Source organism: Artibeus jamaicensis, unplaced genomic scaffold (assembly GCF_021234435.1).
Source record: "Artibeus jamaicensis isolate MK-2021 breed Jamaican fruit bat unplaced genomic scaffold, CSHL_Jam_final contig_233, whole genome shotgun sequence".
Classification (NCBI taxonomy): Eukaryota; Metazoa; Chordata; class Mammalia; order Chiroptera; family Phyllostomidae; genus Artibeus; species Artibeus jamaicensis.
In genome coordinates, this window is record NW_026521486.1 from 37,528,876 (window position 1) to 37,550,239 (window position 21,364).

General features: G+C 41.7%; 1 protein-coding gene across 3 annotated transcripts in view; it reads right to left on the reverse strand.

Moving 5' to 3' along the window:
* The window catches only part of TMTC1 (transmembrane O-mannosyltransferase targeting cadherins 1), a 243,731-nt gene that overhangs the window by 75,467 nt on the left and 146,900 nt on the right, over positions 1 to 21,364 (reverse strand). For 2 of the 3 annotated variants that reach the window (XM_037144874.2, XM_037144873.2), the window contains exons 9-10: positions 20,048 to 20,169; positions 4,143 to 4,310 (exon numbers count right to left, since the gene is read on the reverse strand). In XM_037144874.2, the coding sequence (XP_037000769.2) occupies positions 4,143 to 4,310; positions 20,048 to 20,169 (290 nt within the window). The remainder of the gene's footprint in view (positions 1 to 4,142; positions 4,311 to 20,047; positions 20,170 to 21,364) is intronic. The other variant, XM_053661849.1, reaches the window with a different exon arrangement.

Here is a 21,364-nt window from a genome sequence, read left to right on the forward strand (position 1 = left end):
CTAGGATTTTAATGTAATATTTAAAATGGACATTACCCAAAGTGAATTTAGTCACAGGGCAGGATCTGGGTCAGTGCGATAGCAATGGCTTAGCAAACACATTCAAGTTCTTTCCAGGAAAAATTTTTGATTTTTCTTTCCAGGAACATTTCTGATTGTTCTATCCAGAACTAACTAGTTCATGGCCACAGGTGGGTTTTACAGATAACTTTGATTTGAACATGAATATAACTGGCATAGGTATCAGAACTGATCCTTCCCTCTGTGTAATTACCATAGTTGTCCTAATTTATGTGTCACTGAGGAACAGACAATTAGGCCTGAGGAAACATGTTCCTTTCCGAGGTCAGGGCATTGTTCGGCGATGGCAAAAGGAAGCAATAATATTCACAACAGGCAAGCAGACGTGGGTGGAGTAACCGAAACCCTAGGACACGCTGCTTCTCCCATTGTTGTTTTTGACCTTTATGTTCTCTCTGTAATTTTTTTCTGCTGTATTTTTCCACCCTCTCATTTTACAATGAACATTTTATTTTTAAAAAAGTCAAACAAACAACTGGCCGAAGGCAAAACTTTCCATGCTGCTGTAACTGGCCAGGTGCCTCTTCCCCGGGGCCAGACTCCTCCATCTGCCTTCTTGGTGCTATCATTCAGTACTCATGACTGTTTTAATGGAAACACACGGCTTTGCACATCTTTACAAGGATATGCAGCATTCATAAATTACATGGCTAGATCCCAAACCCTATTAATAATAACAACAATGATTATTAAAAAATTTCCCTTTCAACTCAGGATCTCCATTTATGCACTTTGCATTTCTCCTTCACATCCCTCATTTGCAAAAGATTTGAAAAGTCACAAGAAATAACAAATTCCTGATTAGATAACAAACATTAAAAAATGGACGGTATTCAGCCAAAGGTTAACAAGAAAGTAAGAAGAATTTGCGGCTCTTCTCAATTTTGACCCTTCTTTAACCTGAGGCCCTGCAATGCCACACTTGGGATGGCTAGCACTGAAGGAATGTTCACTTTGAATCAAGCACTGGGCTAAGCACCCATATCCATAGACTATCTCACTTCATCCCTTCAATAACCTATTGGATAAGGAGTATTAATGTACCTCTCATATTATAGGTGAGGAAGTTAAAGCTCAGAGAGATTACGACCTTTTCCTAAGGTTATAAACCTAGTAAGTAGTTGAGCAGAGATTTCAACCAAGGCCAGTATGTGGTCAGAATAGTTTCTGGAGCTGACTGATATTTGATGCCCAAAATGGTACCACAAGATACTAGTAACTTTAGAATGTCAATTTCACAGTGTTGACATCATTGGTGAGTCAACTACGGCCTTGTGGTCCACAGGTGCATCCATGTGTTTACTTGTTATCTTTTCGGTCTCTTTCCTGAGGCAATGGCAGAGTGGGGTAGCTGCAAAAGACAATGCGTGGGCCACAAAGCCTAACATATTTACTATCTGAACCTTCACAGAAGACTCTGCCAATCCCTGCTTTGTAGTGCCTTGCCCTGGAAAGTCTGCTGACCTCTCTGGCTCAGCAATTCTGAGGGAAGGAAAAAGTAATGTGTTTCCTACCGAAGGGGAGGACGACCTAGGCCATACATACATTCTGTGGCTCTTAAACAGTTAATGAGTGGGGCTCAGAGACAGCCTGAGGAGGGTGCAAAAGAAAATATGTTGTCTCTGTCTTCCCAGGTATTTTGAAGATCAGGGAGTGGCAGGTGTGGTTAAGCAACGTGCCCAAGATCACACAGTTATGAAATGGGGGGACTTGGAGTGGAGCCAGGAAGCCGAAACCCAAGCTTCGCACTCAGCCACTAAGCCTACCTTGCCTCATAGATTGTTAATGGTAAATGTCTGTCTAATTTATTTGAATATTATTCAGCACAGATGAATACATACCAGCATCTGGTTTTGATGAAAAAAAAAAAGAATATCCTCAAAGTCATATTCTTAAAAGTTTCCTTAGGACATAGGTAAATTATAACCAGTAAAGTTTTTAAAAACTATCTATACCTTTGACTTATATATAATACAAAATTCCATTTGATAACTGAAGAACTCTCAGGGCACAAAGTCTCTCTAAGCACACGCGTGGAATGGCTGTTTTAGTAATCAACTGTTCACTTACTACATACTTCCGTGTCAAAGAAGGGAAGCTTGTGGATGTAAGGTCAATGAACCTCCTTTTTCAGTGGCCGGCATCAACCTTAGAGGGTTTGAGCACTAAGTTGTTATCTTTGAAAGAAACTGCTGCCTGCCAAAACCCATTCCCAAAATTGCTCTGATTAAGCAGTAAAAATCATTAGAGGATACAACTGCTGTTAGCACCTTTATTCACGGCAAGGATTTAACACAAGGCAGAACCATTTAAAGTTTCTCATTAAAGCAATCACTACTGGAAGTAAAAAAAAAAGAAAAGAAGCCCACAAAGACTAGGAGGAAGTTGTATTCCTGAACGTCAATGCCCTGTGTTTACAGAATGACCTCAGGCCTGGAGAGCAGGAGGAACTAGTCTACTGTGCGGTGTGAGAACAGCACCGGAGGCGGAGGGGTAGGGCAGAGAACAAAAAGGATCTGAAGCCTAAAAGTGAAAAATAAATCTAAAACAAAATCAAACCCACACAAAACTTCTTACATGGCAGCAACAGGTCCCGACAGTACCCACTGAAACGATGAGGATGACAATGATGTAGTAATAACACATAAACTCTTAAGATATGCATGCCAGACTAATTTTTTCTATTAAAAAGTTACATTGCCCAGTAGTAGAATCAGATATATGATTTTTAAATAGCAGAAGAGGGCAGTGAAAATTTGTCTTATTTGTTTGTTCATTCACTCATTTATTTATTCGCCCATGCACTCACTTTTGGCAGCGGGTGTCTGTGCCCCTCCCCCGGTACTTGGACTCCTGTGGGGAATTCTCTCCACTCCTTTGTGGAGTTTCAGAGGAGCCCGAGGGTGTTCTGCCTGCTCTAGCTTGGCCCATGGAAGTCAGAGCAGCTTGTCGGCCAGATCACTCATCTCAGTGCTCTTGTGGGGGGGAGGGGCAGGCACTTGACGCTAAGCCCAAGCCCTGACACTGGACTGGGGAAAAAGGACTTTATTTTCCACAGGACTGGGATGTGAAAATAGAAAAAACAACTGGTGCAAGTTTGCCCGTGTGTTCCCATGAGAGTGCAATCCAGATGCCTGTGTCCTGTCTGCGACATCCCCGGTTCTCTACCTGCCCTTCAACCCAGGGCACTTTCGGATACTCTTCCAGTATCTGCTCTTTTGTCCCCTAAGCAATCCCAATTCTGTTTCAGTTGTTTGCCTCAGAAGAGTAAATGGTGGGCACCGGCTGAGCAGGGAACCTAGTAAACACCGTGCTGGCTGAACTGGCCAAGTGTACCCTAAGTCGGGACAGAAGCTGGCGAGGCCTAGGGAAAACAGTGTTGGATGCCAAGTGCGGTAGTGAAGGGGAAGAAGGTGAAGGTCACCAATGCTATGGCTTTAGGGAGGCAGACTAAGCCCCAGGAACACAGTGTGATGAGCCACAGTCTCAAACAGTGTTCATACTTTATGACAAGTTTAGGGTGATAATTGGACATTGTCATACTCAGAAACAGCTTCCACACCACATGAAAATCTACCAGAAGCTGAAAAGGTCTTTCATTTCCTTGTTCACCATAAACATTTAAAATAAAGCAACTAGATCACAGATCACGACTTAGTACTCCAGAATACCTAAAGACAATGTATTGCATCTCCATCCTTCTTGTTGTGTGCTCACCTTCCCCAGTCACCCGTCCGAACAGTGAACTTAGGCCAGCACTTTTCCTTGCGTTTAGACTTGATTTGATACCCCTGCCGATTCACAAAGACCCCAAAACCTTCCCCTGAACCTTATTTTCATAAATTCACTTGGCACAAGCTCCTATAAAACTTTATATATTATCATTTTTAAAACCATCAAAGTTAAGACAAAATAAAATGGTATCTTCCACTTAAAACTTTACTAAACTTTTTTCTGGTTTAATAAATATTGGCAGACCCACATAAGCTCCTTTGTTTGGAAACAAAGACATAAACAAAGATATAAACAGGAAGAGTTCACTTCGATCCATCTAAACCTACCTGAATAGGGACTCTCTTGACAGCCAAACTTCATTCTGCTTCACAGTTTTCCAAGAAAACAGCAGCAGCAGCAGCACAGTGGACACCGTCAGCGTGGTGGCCCCGCACCGGTTCAGCCAAGAGCAGAGCTTGTTCAGTCCATGCACAACGAGGATGCAGTAGCCCATGCTGGAAGACAGGGTGTGGCAGCAGCGTTACCCTGGGGGTGCCACACAGGCGCCCTGAGCACTGTCTCACACAGCTGACTCTCAAATGAAGCTGGTCCTGTGACAGAGAAATGGCAGATACAAACTTCCCCTTCCCACACGGCATCCACGCGTTAGCTCTTTCACAGCTAAACCGGCACATTGGCTACCCTTCGGCATCAGCGTGGAGAACAAGTTCACCTTGTAGACTCAAACTGCCTCGGGTCTCAGCAGCTCAGGCATCATGAAAAGTCCCTCATGCATGTTCTTGGGTTCTGAATGGGCTCTCCGACCCTTGACCTTTCACATTACTGGCCTTGAGTCACACTACTGGCACTGTGGGGCCAAATGCAGATTCCGTGTGATAGTCAGACTCCGTGTGACTTGATAGCAAGTCACAGCTTTGTGGGAGACAGTGCCCAAGAACTCCCTATCGGGTCACCAAGGGCCAATGGTCTCTGTCCCCAGGAATGTGCCACTTCGTGTGTGCCACTCTGGCCAATAAAGTCCTGAAGCTGAAGAAAAACCGACCCAAAGGGCCAACTCCTGAGCCTCGTATCTTGGAGCTTATCACAGACAAGCTGTAGTGATATGATTCTCTTGCTGACGCTGGCTCAGCTTTCCTAACAGACCTGAAGACTCCCTCACGTCATCAGAGTGGAATTTTGACATGCTGAAATAAAGTCTCTCAAAGCCTTTGGCTTGGTGGACAGGACGTGGTTCCTAACGTCATCTACGCACCCACAGGAATGCTTCTTGCCTGATGACTGGACTCAGAAAAACTCACACTTTTAGCTGTGTCCATTATTGCTGTGTACATTTTAGTTAAAATCCACTTCATTCCAAAGATGACACCTACAAATTACTATAGAATATTTTAAAAATAAAACAAGCTTGTGTAAATAAATCCTACATTAGTCAGACTATTAATGCTACACAAGGTCCAAAATTGATATAGCCTACTACTTCTTCATTATTTATTCATCTGCTCTGTATCATGTGATCGGCAATATGCCAAGCACTAAAAATACAATTATGAACAAAACAGAGGCGCTGCCCTCAAAAACTCCAGTCTAGTTAAGGAGGTTAGTTTTGTTAAAGAAAGTGCCTGAATATTCTCATTTCTAACACACCTCCTTTACAAGAAACACCTCTCCACTTTGCTTCTGTTTACCTTTCTAAATATCTATACTTTGGTAACAAGAGTAGAAGAACAAGAGAGAAGAATTTGAAGTTCCTTTCTTAAATAAATAAATTAATATATATATTTATTTATAGAGAGAGAGGAAGGGAAGAAGAAAGAAAGGGGAGAAACATCAATGTGTCATTGATGTTTCTTACACACCCCCTACTGGGGACCCGGCCCACAACCCAGGCATGTGACCTGACTGGGAATTGAACTGGCAACCCTTCAGTTCACAGGCCAGCGCTCAGTCCATCGAGCCACACCAGCCAGGGCAAGAATTTGAAGTTTCTGACCTGGAGACCCTGGGTATCAATTCAAGTTAGAGTTCCCACTCTATAGTTCAAGTTCCAGCAGTTAAATGGTCCAGCTCCCTGCAGTTCTAGGGTTCATTGTTTGGCCAAAGGGAATCACCACCCCATTCAGCATGGGGGACAATAGTTTGAGCCAAGGAAGCCCATGGTCCTGACCTACCCCACCACTGAATTTGATTGCCACAGTATGTTGTAGAGCCTTGCAAATCCAAACACAGTCGCCAGTGCAAAACAAACAAACCCTCTTTCCACTTCCATAACTCTTCATGTTTGGTCTTAAAAGTATTAAGATATTCTAAAAATCTCCCATTTTCCTCAACTGACCATGCTGATGTCATTCCAGCATCATGGAAGCCTAAGTTCACAAGGCTGCTTGCCACGTACTCCACTAGCCCAGCGAGATCCCAAGCCCCGACTGAGCAGGGTGCTTCTCTGGCCACATGAAGGTCTTCTGGGCGCCATTCTTCCACTCACCAGGTATTTAAAAAACACTGATTACGCACCTAACAGTGTTCCAGGCACCAAGAACAGATCAGCGAATAAAACAGAGAGTAATTCCAATTCTCATGAAACTCCCAGGGGGTGGGGAGAAACAGCTGATAAATAAAACACGGAGTACGTCACATAAAGTAGTATGATATGTTGGATGGAAAAAAGAAATCAGCAGGAAAGAGACAGAGGGAGTCCATGGTGGGGAGGAAGCTGTGATTTAACATGGGTGATGGTCAGAGAAGGCCTTGGAGAAAAGGTCGCCTGTGAACAAAGCGCTGAAGTGCAGGGGAGAGGGGTGTGCAAGGGCAGCTGCCTTCAGAGAGAAAAGAGAAAGGGGACCTGCTTTGCTGAATTCAGTCACACGGCTCATACAGAGTAGAGCAGCGATGGAAGCCGGGAAGTGCAGATTCCAGAGCCGTGTTCCACGTGCTGTCCTGTTGCTGGACTTTTGACCTGACGGCTGACTCCTGCGTGCCTCGTACCTTACCACACAGCTTCACCTGCTTCCTTCCCAACCGCTCCTCTCACGAAATCTCAATTGCTGTTTTCTGTCTCTGTGAGGGAAGCAGAGCTGCCATCTGGCAGAGCAGTGGGGAAGGAAAACACTGAGATTTCGACAGCTCCAGATCAATGGCTGCAAAGGCACAGACGACAAGGAGTAACACAGACAGCCAAGATGATTAGCTCTCTGATGCGTATAGGTTGTTCCCTGAGTGCTTCCCATGTGCCGGGCACCAAGTGCTGTACTTAACAGGGGACTGTGTACAGCATAATGGGACAAGGGCAGTACTGGCTTTAACTGTTATTATCTAATTTAAAACTTAATCCTCAGTATGCTCCATTTCATAAATGGGGAAACTAAAGCTTGTAGGAGGAAAATAACTTGCCTACAACCCCAAAAGCTAGTAATAGAGTCAGAGCAGAAGACCCATGGCCCTAACACTGTGCTGTAATCCAGGAGTCGACACACTTTTTCTGTAAGGGGCCAGGGAGTGAATATACCCAGCATTTTAGGCTTTACGATCTCTGTCTTTTCTACTCTGTTTTTGTAGCAGGAACACAGCCATCAACACTCTGTAAACCAGGGGCATCCAACCTGCGGCCCACAGGCTGCATGTGGCCCAGAAAGGCTATGAATGCGGCCTAACACAAAATCGTAAATTTACTCAAATTTAAATTTAGAAATTTAAATGTAAAATTTCACTTTACATTTAAATTTTAATTTAAAACATTATGAGATTTGTTTGTGATTACGTGTCGCAATGTATTTAATGTGTGGCCCAAGACAACTCTTCTTCCAGTGTGGCCCAGAGACGCCAAAAGTTTGGACACCCCTGACAATGAAGGGCATGGCGAATGTTCCCATAGGTCTTGTTTGTAAAAACAGGTGGTAGGCCAGATCCCACAGGGGCCACAGGTTTTTTACTCCTGCTATAACTGAAACAAAAGGGAACGCCATTCATTTCCGCTCAGCACAGGCACAGAGGTCAAGTGAAAGGATCGTTTTTTCCCAAACATTGTTGTGTGGACATGTGGTTTAAAGAAATGTAAGATCAAATGCATATAAATAAAATAATGTCCACTCAGGCTTGCAAATTTCTTGGGGAGTATCGCATGCTAATAAGCTTGCATATAATGTGACAGAAATTTTAAATACTTCTCTATTATGGCATTTTGTCTTTAAGCATCTCGGCAGCAGGGGTGAGAATCACTCTCCATCACTAGGGGCAGGGCAAGTCCTTATTTTCAAAGGGGAGTATCGAACAAATGAGAAACTACATGTTTTCCTGGCCTCCAGAGAGATGAAACCAGACACCAGTTTGCTCTGGTTTATCTGATTAAGGAAAATCTGGACTCCGACCAGAGACCCCTACACAGAGCACAAAGCAGTCAGTGCAAACACTGTTACTTGGCAAAAATCATACCCTGGATAACCCAGAGCCAAACTCTGGCTGCTGAATGTTTGGTTCAGCTCAGCAGCGAGACATATTTTCAAAGCATGATGGGAAGCACCACTGCTGTCTCAGAGAATGGAGCTAATCCCTTGTACGCAGGCTAATGCAAACTCCAATTCCGAATGTGGTTTATTGACAAGCTACTCGGCATGCAGTGAGCTCAAAAAGGACTTGAATCTCTTCTTTATACTTACATGATGCGTACCCAAAGCAAACTGAACAGGAAATGCACATAAACAACGTCTTTCCTTTCACATTAAAAATGTTTTAAACCTCTTTGAGAACCTGGAGAGAGCAGGTAAGCATTGTGTAAATTGTAATGCACTTTTTCAAACCTTGCCTAGAAGCTCTTAAGTGATGTGGAGAATGGAACAATACTTTCCATTCTCATTTGCATAAACCCCCCAAAATGACAATTTTCTACCTATGAGACCATAGCTCCTGTCTTTTCTACTCAACTCTATTTTTGTAGCAGGAAAGCAGCCATCGACACTACGAGAACTGGGCCAAATACTTTATGGTATGTGCTGCGGCTTCACTTCTTGTTTAATTAGATACAGCAAAGATAATCTTTCCATTATTAAGTGGAACAGAAATTCTACCTTTTAGAACTTAACAAGCTCAAACAACCCACTGAGAGTGTCATTCAATGTATCTGTCATATTAATGATACAAGACAGATACAATCTTCCCATTTTATTACTTTAAAAAGTTCCTAACTTCAGCCCTGGCTCTGTAGCTCCATTGGTTGGAGCATCGTAATACGGGTGTGTTCTTATGTCAGGACACATCCAAGAATCAACCAACAAATGCATAAATAGATGAAACAACAAACTGATTCTTTCTCTCTGTCTTCCTTCCTCCCTTTCTCTCTAAAATCCATCCATAAATTTTTTAAAGTTTTAAAATTCCTAACATTATACAGTTTAAATGAAACATACCCATAGTTAACTTCATTCTGATCTGTTGAATCCCCAAGTGGCACATTATTCAACAGTAAAGCTTTGTTCCAGTCTCATGGATATTGACCCAAAGAGATTAAACAGTGAGGCCCTGGATGCTGAGCTCAAAACGGTTGCTGATTCTGCAGCTGGGAAGCACCAGGAAGTCAGCAGACCAGCTTTGGTAAGCTGAGACTCATTAGCGTCTCCATCTCCACCTGCTTCTTCTACCTTAAATATTTCATGGATGGGGACATTTCTCAGAAGACCGAACATAATGTGAGAGTGTATTAACTTTCTAAAAATGACCCCCAAGGCATCTCTTGTGCATTACCTAGCACCCCATCCTAAAGATTCGGGGTAGGTATAAAAATTTCTTTGCATGCATTTCTCCATGAAATAGATCTGTTCTTTTCTCAGCACATCTATGGAACAACTGGGAGAAAAACACCATGGCCTTTACCTTCTGAGAACTGTCTCCTTTACCTCTTTGAAGATGAGATGCTTTCCTCAACCTCCTAGTTCACCTACCAGCTCTAAAATCGGTGAGACCTCCCGTGGTAAAGAAGGCAGGAGTCTGGAGTCAGAATGCTAAGTGGAATAAGCCATGAGAGAAAGACAAATGCCATGTGATTTCACTCCTGTGTGGAACCTAAAGAGCAAACCGAACTGACAAGGAAAACAGAGACAGACTCAGAGATAGAGAGCAGGTTGACAGCTAAGTGGGGCAGGGGAGGTTAGGGGGTGGAGGGATTGAGCAAAAAGGATAAAGGACTCGTGGACATGGACAACAGTGTGGTGACTGCTGGGGAAGGAGAGTGCAAGGGGACTAAATGGCAATAGAAAAAAATTACAATAAAAATAACAATAAAAAACATTTGCCCCTCAGTTCTGACATTTACAGTTATTTGATCTCAGATAAATTAAGTTCTCTAATTCTTGGTTTTCTTATTTTGTCCATAGAAGTGATTTTACCCTGTGGACACTGGTCAATACACACCAAACAATAACTGATACCATTACTATTATGTTATAATAACATTACTATTAGGGAATTATTTTCTGCTACATGGAGTGTAAGGCAGGAAACGAGTAAAGTTTGTATTCCATGCAGAAACAGATGTCTCTACACCAGGCTCCTCTAAACATAGCAATGTCCCAAGGCCCCGAATGCTACTTGCTGCAGTGGCACCGAGTGGCACCTGTTCTGGGACAGGCTTTCAGTTTGGAGGTTCACGGTGAGGAGAAGGAACTCGCTGCAGAAGAGAGTCTGGGGCTGGATCTTCTGTGCCACTCATGAATTCTGTGGCCACAGATTTGCTCAACCTCGTGAATCTTTATTTGTTTATATAACTAGGACTTAATATGCCCTGTCTTAAAGTAAATTAAATAATGTATGTGGATATGTTCTGTGAACTGAATACAGGTATTGGTGTCTTTAAGTATTTAGCACGCTATACTGTATTTCATCCATAAAATGTACTCTATACATCATTAAAATATGTGGTTAGATCTGTAAATACACCTTAAGAAATCTACTTTATCAAGATACAGACAGACCCAAACTATCTAATTTATAGGGCAATTGTAAGTATTTAAAGAGCACTCACCAGAAATGCCCTTAAAATTGCAAACTTCCTTGTACAATATTGTTTGTTTCAGAAAGGTTTGATTCTTGTATAAAGCAAAATATTGCTGAAAGTAGGATTCCTTTGTAGAGTGTAAAATATATATAGCCATGTATTTTTGTTAACATGAATTCATAGATCTTGAACACAAAAAGCAAATCTTCCCTTATACCCATTTCAAATCTTTCTCTACTCCACTGTTGTAAAAGGAAAGAAAATGCAATGTATATACTTCCTGGTGAATTAATGAAGTTTTTGTACTCAACTTTGAGAAGAATGAAATATTAACTGTTCGAAAGCTCAGGCTGGTTGTTTAAGGATGGAGTAACATTTTACTCATATTCACATCCTGAACACTGGGCATACGACAAGGGCTGCTTCGTGGTGTGACTGAACATTGAGGTTGAAGGTACCAGAAACTAACATGGAGACAAAGGTGAAGTTCACTGTCAATCCAGGTTGCACATGGAGATGAGAAGACCCACAGTGACCTGTCACCAGAGGACTGTCTGTACCCAGGATGTGGGAATCCCCCCTGGTTGGTGCCCTCACCCCAGACCGGGCTTCTTTCCCTCACAGCCTGGTGAGAGTCGTCACAACCACAAGTTCCGTCTGGCCTGAGAGGCCTTTCGGCCAAGCCAAACACTTCCCAAGCGACTGCACAGCTACTTCTAAAAAGTCAGAAAGACCATCTTCTCCATCGCCCGACAGCATACTCATCTTTGGGACCTGGACTCTGCCGCTTCCTCTATAAACCACCATATTCCAGAGCACAGCTTCTTCACTTTAGAAGCAAAAGCAAGATGGACAATCTGCTAGTTTTGCTGACCCCTCCACTATCCCCCATGTTAACACAGACCTGATCACACAGTCACAGGCTGGGTCACCTGTACACTGTTCTTGAATCCTCAACAGGACTCTTTTATGAAGCATCTATTGTACCTGGTACTATGACAAAACACAGATGCACAAATTGGTGATCCTCACTAGAGCAAGGCAATCCAGATTTCTAAAAGAGTATAAAGGATATTTTCAGGTTACTGAAATCTGCATAGGAAGTCACAGGTTTCAGACATATTTCCCTGTGCAGAATCCAAGAGAAAGAGAAACAGATTAAATGACAAGGGATCTTGATAGAAAGAAACTGAAATGGCCACACTTAAGTCCACCCACACCCTCCAGGCAAAACCATGGCCAACTGTGCAGGACACTGGGCATGTGACGTGACTCTGTAGTTTCCTCCATGCACAGAGGCACATCTCAGGACCTTTGGTACCAAGTTTCAGATCGCTAACAGGCTTCGCAGGACCATTCACTTTTGAGCACCTGGGGAAGAAGGAGAGGCCTACACCTATGCTACTTTGATTTCCCTTGACTTTGACTTACCTGATCTTCTCATCTGCACAGGGTAGACTGAAATAATGACTCGCAATTACCTGGAATAGCTTATAATATTTTTCACATATATTATTCCATTTAGTCTCCTCTGAATCCAAATTATACTCCCCATATTTTACTTTTGAATCCTGGTTTCTAAGAAATTTGCTATTCACCACTTCGGACTTAACAGACATAAAAGCATTCATCTGTTATAATTAGCAAGGTTCTGTAATATTAAGGCCATGATTGTAGTCTAGTAAATAACTGTTCAAACTTATCCTCACCTTGAGCCCTGGGCTCAGCACAACTAATTCAGCACAACAGATTGGCCAGTTTCTTCCATGCACGAGCACTTTCTCTCGGCTCACTTCATTCCCACCACTGCTCTGTTCTATATTACATTTGTCTAGTTTTAGAACACATTCAGCTGGATGCCTCAGCAAAGTCCTCCTGCTCATGACCTTCACACAGCATTCATCCCCATGCTGTCTTGGTGACCGCCCACCAGTCTGGTGCTGCCGTAGTCCCATCCCTACCTGGGCACTGCCCTGCAGAGTAACCCTTCATGAACAAGGTCTAGTTCCTGGATCTCACACTATCATCTGTGTTCAGGTCTCAAAGGGCTAGATGAAACAGTGCATGCTGGCCCTGTTCCAAGAGCAAAGAGACAACAAACACACTAAAGTCAAATATTCCCATTTTTACCCTATGGCATTCTGAAGACTAATGCTAATTAACTTGTGGAATCCCCAGTGTACGCTAATAACCAGCAGGAAGCCTCTGCCCGTGTGGCATTGGAGGCTTGTCCTACAAAGGATCGGAGACCTGGGGAGGAGTGGGAGAGCTTGACAGACTCAACTTCCTCTTAAAATACAGTGAGTAACATGGAAGACGCCACATTTAAAACATCAGATTTTCTAAGTAAAAGGACTTTTTCATTTCCCAAATCTTGAATTTCTTCTCCAACAGTATTATTAATCTTCACCTTCAGATCACAGGGTAGCCTCACTTTATTGTCCCCAATGTAACAGTGCATGGCATTTCTGCTTTCCTTTTGTCATTTGTATCATGACAAAGGAGCACCTTGTTTGTTAAGATGACCATGAGAGAAATGCATAGAAGTGAATTCAGATCTAAAGCTAAATTAAACTAGAGTAGATCTGAGTAATTTAGCCTACACAAACACACATGCTTTTACACATATATTTTCAGAAGGCCAGTGCACTTGACCTTGTAACTCAGTGGACTGAGTTACAAAGTCAATCTACAAGTGGAAATCTGCCTGTCAATCCATCTCCTAGGTTTTTAGTTGAGTGGCTCTGTGAAAAGCTCTAGTTGTTTCTTCCATCCCTCTAATGTATTATATGATGGGAATTTCAAACAAAGAATCAAACTAAGAGGCAAAGTGACTGAATATGTGGCTCCACTTGGTTCCTGGGCTTTTTACTGTTCCCATGACTTAGTTCACTCAAAATGTGATTACTTGTGTCACTTTAGGTGGGTCAACCTTGTCCTATCTCTACTAGCAATGGCCTGAGAGAGACTCAACGTGCTGAACTGAGTACCAATCAGTCTTATGTGGTGCCTTACCCTGCATTTTGAGTCCCTATTTAGACATTAGGCTTCATCCCAATTCCTGAGTATCTCCCCATGGAGGTTCATCCTTTGATATATGGATAGAAAAACCTCTGACCTGTCCTCATGGATATTCTTAATAGGCTGCCTGTACTACTGCCCTTAGAGGAGCAAAGTCTGGCATTGTTCTTGTTGCCAGGGCCCTATCACCTCCTGACATGCAGTGCTTGTTGCTGCTTGTCTACATCAACTTCTACAAATGGCTGTTCCTGCTGCTTAGGAGGACACTCTCTTCTGTCATAGTAGAGGCCTCACACCAATGCCTGCTGTCCCCTGGCAGGCTTTTCAGGGAGCCTGTCCTCATGTCAAATGCATTCCTTCCCATCCTCCCTTTCCTGGGAAACACATCTCCCTTTCCCTACTAAAACTGAGCAGACAGAGGTGGTCCCATTCCAATGCATAACAAAATTTCTGTTTAAGATCTTAAGGGGAAAAAAATCATGCTTTCCATAAGGTTATTCAAAGTCACAGAAAAACAGTTGAACTTTGGAACAGAAAAAGACTTTAGAAGTCATACAGCAGTGTTTACTGGAGTTTTAAATTTCCCAAGAGAGAAAAATTTCCAAAAAAGGGAGGGCTGAGAGGGTAGAGGAGAAACTGTGAAGGGTCATGTGACCCTGCTTCTCTCAGTATTTCTTAGGAACTACTGAACAAGCTCAACCCTCTGGTTTTACAGATAGGAAACTGGATTCCCCCCAACTGCCACACAGTGGGGGACAGATTGGGGGCTGTGCTGATTCCCAGTTCAGGCTTCTTCCTACTGGATTTGCTCAAGTAAGTTTTTGTTGCTGTCAAAAACTTTCTCTGCTGATTTTAGTACTTGGTAAAACTTTGAGTCTCTCTTAAATGATCATCACTCTCCTCCAATAACTCTGAAGAAATATGTACACAGATGGCTCACCAGGAGTCTCCAACACAAGATGATGAAGGAATGTTGCTTCAGAAGTAACATTTCTCATTTCGCACGCTGGAAAAAAGTACTGCAGTATTATTTCCATTGCAAACTGTGCTTAAAATTCCATTTCAAATTGGAATTTTGAATAGGTATGATTTGAAGACATTTCTCAAAATTGAAAATGAATGAGAATCATCTTTTCCCCAATTTTCCATGTCTAGTCTGTCCATAAGTTTAGGGACGATACAATCGAATGGCATCTCTTTTTAAGAGTAGGGTCATTTTTTCATTTTCCTTCTTCCCTCGAATACATGTTATCCTCTGTGGTTTCAATTATTCTTGATCAGTTCTATTCACAATATTGTTGCAGCCTTCACCTATTCCTCCCTATTCTTTTCCTGTCTCCAGTCATTCATGTTTTCTTAAAGCAGTTTAGGAATTTGCTCTTTGGCACTGAAGTGAATAAATCACCCTTAATCTGGCATATGAATGGATATCTGAACACATTCTATGAGTGCTCTCCACAACTATTTCTGCTTCACTGGTTTCTAAAAATTTTAGTCCTTTTAAGCATTCTAAAGTGGTTTGTATAAAGTACAAAAAAGGTAACCATAAAATTATGTGCTTCTCTTGAATAAGAAGAAGAGACCAAAATTTCTGTGCAAGAAGGATGTAAGTTCCAAACTCTCCTGCCTCTTCAAAAAAAAAAGACATCAACAAAACTAGCACTTATCATCAGAAGAAAAGATTATTCCAATTTTTTTTGGTAGTAAAGTTCTGACCCGAAAGCCTTGCAGTGCTGAATAGCTTACTCCTGTTGTTTTTATCCACAGATCGAAAGTAGAAGGAAGTGCAAGTGAGAGGAAGGTGGTATTTGCAGTCTCTGCCAGCCCAGGATTGAGGGAAGTGAGAAGACTGAAGTGCCTTGCTCATTATTAGGCATAAAGTCAGAAGATGAAAGAGCATTGTTGGTCTGACTCATCTCAGGCTTATCTTATAAAAGGGCCAACTCAGTCCCCTGGGACTGATGGGACTCACCCATCTCCTGGGAGGGTGGATGTGACTTCTGTGGGGTTCATGAATGAGATTCTAAAACGTGGAGTTGATTCCATAACTTGATTTATCATTCAATGAGTAGGAAGTTCACCTTCCTCAGAGGGATTATCAACAGCTCTTTAATTTGTCTTCCTATTGTTTGGTAAAACTTTGGAGACAACACAGAATTTCTGCATAAATACAATGACTTGTATTTTCAGGAACACCATTAAGTATGAATGTATATGCTTTCCTTAAAGTACTGGGTAGTGATGCTGTGGTGGATACCGGCTGTTTCTTGTCAAGGTCAATAATGAAAGAGGGTCATGCAGAGAAGATTCCTGTGTATATAACAGGCTTGGAACATGTTCTGCACCATCATGAAAGCCAATACACAGGTTTTTTAAACACAACAGGCATAATCCAATGCTCTGACACCTTCTCGGGGCTGCTGGCGGCATCTGCAAAATTCCCTGTGACCCCAAGGAAGATTTTGGCAGCTCTTTGTCCAGCTGTCTACCATTCTCTAATGAGATGGGGTGTGGCTGGTCACTGCTGGGTAAAATCTTTTCCAGAAAAAGCCCCGATTTTCAGAGAAAACTGTTAATAGTAATAAAGTGGCTCTGATGAAGTTGTTAGAACTCTCGAAGCCCACAGCACAGAAGTTTCCCCACACAGGCTTGGACTGCTGACAGCCTGCACCTCCTCAGAGGCACAGGGACACAGCTTTAGATAACCAGGAGGGACTCCACTGCCCCAAGGAAAACCGCTCCCCTGTGGTGTTAGCTTCAACAATGGCGGTGAAGAAATACTGGCACTCATTGGAGGTATAAAGTCTCAAAAACCTTAGGTCTCCTCCAATTCCAGCCTCCCCAAATCTGCATTAAACTCTCAGGTGTGTGCCCAGAGCTGTGGACCTGGCCCAGCAATCTGACCTCTTCCTCGGCCCTCAGGACCAACTTTAAGGGGCAGGAGAGCACCTCCCCTCCCCGTCACAAGGCTTAGGCATCTGCAGAGGCTATGACTTTGGAGGAAGGAGAACGGTCTGGCTGGGCACAGGGATGATATGCATGTTAATACAGGTGATGCCAGGCAGTAAAGAGAAATCCTCAGAGGACGATGATGTAGCCCCAACACTGCAATGCACAGCTGCCGGAACTTGAAGGGAAAAGGACAACCATCTTTTTAATGAAGGCCAGTTTACAGAAATTGATTTTGGATGGCTCTGCACCAAGTTTGCACAATGCAGCAAAAGTCCAAATTGCTTCTGAGAGGCAGGCACTTGCTCTTGGTAAAACTGATGTTTTTGTCATATTCAGAACTTTTATTTTAATCCATATCAGTGTGCTCCTAGAAGAAAAAGGACAGGGACACTGACTGCTCTGTCTTCTTCAGAAAAAAATGAAAGAAAGTCAGAGAAAGGTCTATTATAAACAGGGCAGCCTGAGAAGGGCCAGCACTGACATGAGTTTTCGGGTATGTGGAGGACGTGCCTACGTGGTGAGAGGAGGAAACCCTTGCTTTAAGTCAGATGTTCCACAACTGGCTGAGGGCAATGCTATGGACTTCCATACTGTTTACCTAAGGGCCTCAGGAAAATAACATTTTAACTTCTTGTTTATCACAAATTGTTCTCTTGTATCTGGTTTAGAACACATGCAATTCTTTGTCACCCAGAAGCCCAGACTCCTGAGGATTTAGAGCACCTGACTCTTTGAAGTATCGAGTCCTGATTACCAAATGGCGTTGAGCCGAAAGCACTTTCCTAGTCCGCATTTTCTCCTTCTTCCCAGTTGATGTTACTGTCAGAGAATCAACATAGTCTGGAAGGTGAGTGATCTCTCGGTAGGCAATGATCTGCGTTCCGGCTCTGCTACTTTCTAGCTATGTCCCCTGGGGCAAGTCACTTCACTTCGACCCCAGGCTTGATTTTTGTGAAATACAAATAATGGTATCAGCTACCTCAACTGATTCAACAGTAATACTTGGTATTTATTAAACATGTGCAATACAAGCATGTTCTAAGTTTTATATACGCTCATCTCATTTAATGCTCACAATAGCTCATTGAGTTGGGTTCTATTTCATTTTATGCAGATAAGGAAACTGATGCTTAGCGACAACATGCTCATGTTCAAGTCAGAGTTCCAACACAGGCGCTCTGCCTTGAGGGGCATGCGGTCAACCACCACCTACAGTGGGAATTAACTGATATAACAAACACAGCACTCTTAGCACAGTGGCTGATGCAAAGTTTCAATGAAAGTTTCAATGCGATGAATGTTAAAATGGTATTAATGAGAATATTAGTTTAAAGAATATTGTGACTTGTTAAATGTTTAGAGAGAACTGAGCTTTTTTATTATAATCAGAAGTAAGTAGTAGTAAGTTCTTTGAGGAAAGAACTGAGATTTACTTATTTTTGGAGCCTCAGATGCCACAACAGTACAGCTGGCAAAGGTGCCCTGGGAATATCTGTTAAATGAAGAATGAATATCGACTCCACTTGAAATCATCAGTATTACAGAGAAAACCTGACTGAAACCACTTGCAGCTGGTTTAAGCAAAAACATTATCTAGAAAAGATACTGATGTCCCCTTTCACCCTTTGTATTTATTACTGGCAAGGCCTCATTAGCCTGTGATTTTAAGGGACTATAGAACACAAAGAAATTGTGTTGCATTTTTGTCCTTATTGGGTAGTATTTACCAAGAAATACTCTCCTTCCCAAATTATGCTGAAGATACATCAAGAAACTTCAGGGCTTTCTCATCTTAACCAAGTCAAAATCAGATGCTGCAGAGCCTTAATTAAGAAAGCTGTCAGGAGCCCTGGCTGGTGTAGCTCAGTGGATTGAGCACCGGCCTGCGAACCAGACAATCGAGGTTTGATTCCCAGTCAGGGCACATACTGGGGTTGCAGGCCGGTTCCCCGAAGGCCAGTTCCCACCCAGCAGGGGACACAGGAAAGGCAACCATACATTGATGTTTCTCTCCCTCTCTCCTTCCCTTCCCCTCTAAAGATAAATAAATAAAATCTTAAAAAAAAAAAAAGAAAGAAAAAAAGCTGTCAGGGACTTGGCTTGGGGGAACATCAAAGGTTATGAAATTAATTTTTAATTATATGTATTTTAAATTTTCCAACACAATATCAATAAATATAATTAAATTTTATTAATTTTTAAAATTTATTTATGTATTTATTATTACAGAAAGGGAGGGAAAAAGAGAGGGAAGTGTGTGTGTGCCTCTCATTCACCCCCAACTGGGGACCTGGCCCATAATGCAGGCATGTGCCCTGACTGGGAATCGAACTGGTAACCCTTTGGTTCACAGGCTGGCACTCAATCCACTGAGCCACACCAGCCAGAACTTATTAACTGATATATAACTTGATTTAAAATGTTAACACAATATAAATAATAAAAAATAAAATATTGTCCTAATAATATTTCAGTTTATGATACTTATTTTTAGGAGAGTACAGTCTTATATATCATTCATACAATTATGTAATATTGGAAATTTACTAAAATCCTTATTTTAAAAATTAGAAAACCTGGATGCAAAAAGCTTCACATCTTATTACAAAATCAAACAACAGATAAATGGCAGAACCATTTCAGGGGCATATCCAGGCATTTGAATAGAAATGTAGCCTTGGAATGATGCCATTTGAATAAGACAGGAAAACAGACAAGTTTCAGCACAGTTCAAATATTCAGAACTGGCATTATCTAATCACACACATCTGAATGCCCTTTATATTTTTAACCATTTTTTTCTCAAGGACAAATTTTCTTGAGATTGTTCCTATGTTTAAAGTAAAAACCAATGAAAAAGAGACAGAGCTAGAAGGAACAAGATAGAATTTAATTACGATCATGCTACTTAAATAATTTTAAACACATCAAAAATATTTTTAGAGAATCACTGTAATTATGTTTATAAAACACAGACCTTCGGAGAAGAATGTATTGGTAAATGACTGCTGCTAAAATCCTGAATATACTCCAGTCCTGATGTCACCTGTAACCGTCCAGCCTCCAACTGGAGGTAAGCCATTACTGTGAACTGGAGTGAGTGAGTGCAAACGTGAGCTCATTCAACCTTCTCTGTGGCTGTTTTCAAAGCGGAGGTAATAAGCACCCTAGCTCCACAAGGATCTACTTGTGATACCCTGAAGGACTGTCTCTCTGGAACTATAGGTGTTGGTGACAGAGGGAAGACCTCAGAAAGATGACATCATGAGCAGTAATTACCTGGGCATGTAAAGGACTCTCTCGGCCACCACGAAGCCCACCCTGAAGAAGAGATTGCTGGCTGGAATGAATGGGAAAACCAGGAACAACAAGCCCACTAGAACTTCCTTGTGCTCCAGTCTCTGAAATACACAACAGGGGAGGACAAATTAATTTTGGGTTAATTCCACTTCACTCAGCAGTATTTAACCAGCTCTTTCTCTGTCCAGTTCTCATTGAAGGAATGACTAAATGAGACCAATGAAAATCTTTTGATCCACACACTGAATTCATCAGAGAAAGCCCTCAGGCTAACACCTCTGCATGTCAAAATATTCACACATGCACCCAGACACGCATTTGCCACCCAGAAACATCTGCCATTTGCATAATATGCTCAGGGGGCAATACTCCTTGTTCTGGGCTGGCTCTACAGCAACCTGTTTCTTGGTTCTGGCCCTTCGGGCAACTCATTCCCAGGGAACAAAACAACTGACATACCCCAGCTCACGAAGGCATCATGCAGAATTATTGTCCTCTCAGAAATAGAATGCATATAAAAAAGAAAACCAGACACCAGGAGAAGCAGCGATTACCATAAAGGAAATTAAATGCAAATGGTAAATTTGGTACCAATGAGGAAGACCATTTGAGTTGAAGAGTTTTTAACAGCTCTGAAATTAAGCCAGTAAGCAAGTATTTATTCCATGAATTTTTTTGGAATTAAAATTCATTACAAGAAGAGCTCATTAACTGACAAAGCACCTTTCTGTAATATTATACATACTACTTTGTAAAGATTTTTCTGTCACAGTTCAAAGAAAAAAATCTGTTTGTTACTAATAATATGTTGTAATGGACACAGTAAAAAATAGCTCATATTTCATGAGTGTCCATGGCATGGACACATTTGAAGAGAGGCCTATTTAATGCAAATCTTACTGTGCCAGGGGTTACTTCTTTTCCATTTATAAAAGTTTAAGAAAACCAAATAGAACTTTCCATATTACAGTTTTAAATGTTTCTTATGCACATGTAAAATAGTCTATTACTTTTAATAATTGTAGAAGACTAAATAAAAAATTTCAAAATGTAAATATTAGGGACTCCCTAATATAAACTACTAATACTTTAAATATACAAACTGAAAAGTTTTAAACATCTTGGAATATTTGTCATCTGGATTTTATTAAAATACTTGTGTTTTTTTTTTACTACAACTATATAGAGTAATAAAATTTCTGACAGTAAGTCCATATGAACAAATGTGATTTGGACAATTTCCCTTAATAGTTAACAACCTATAAATAATGATCTCATTTTTTAACCTAAAGGAAC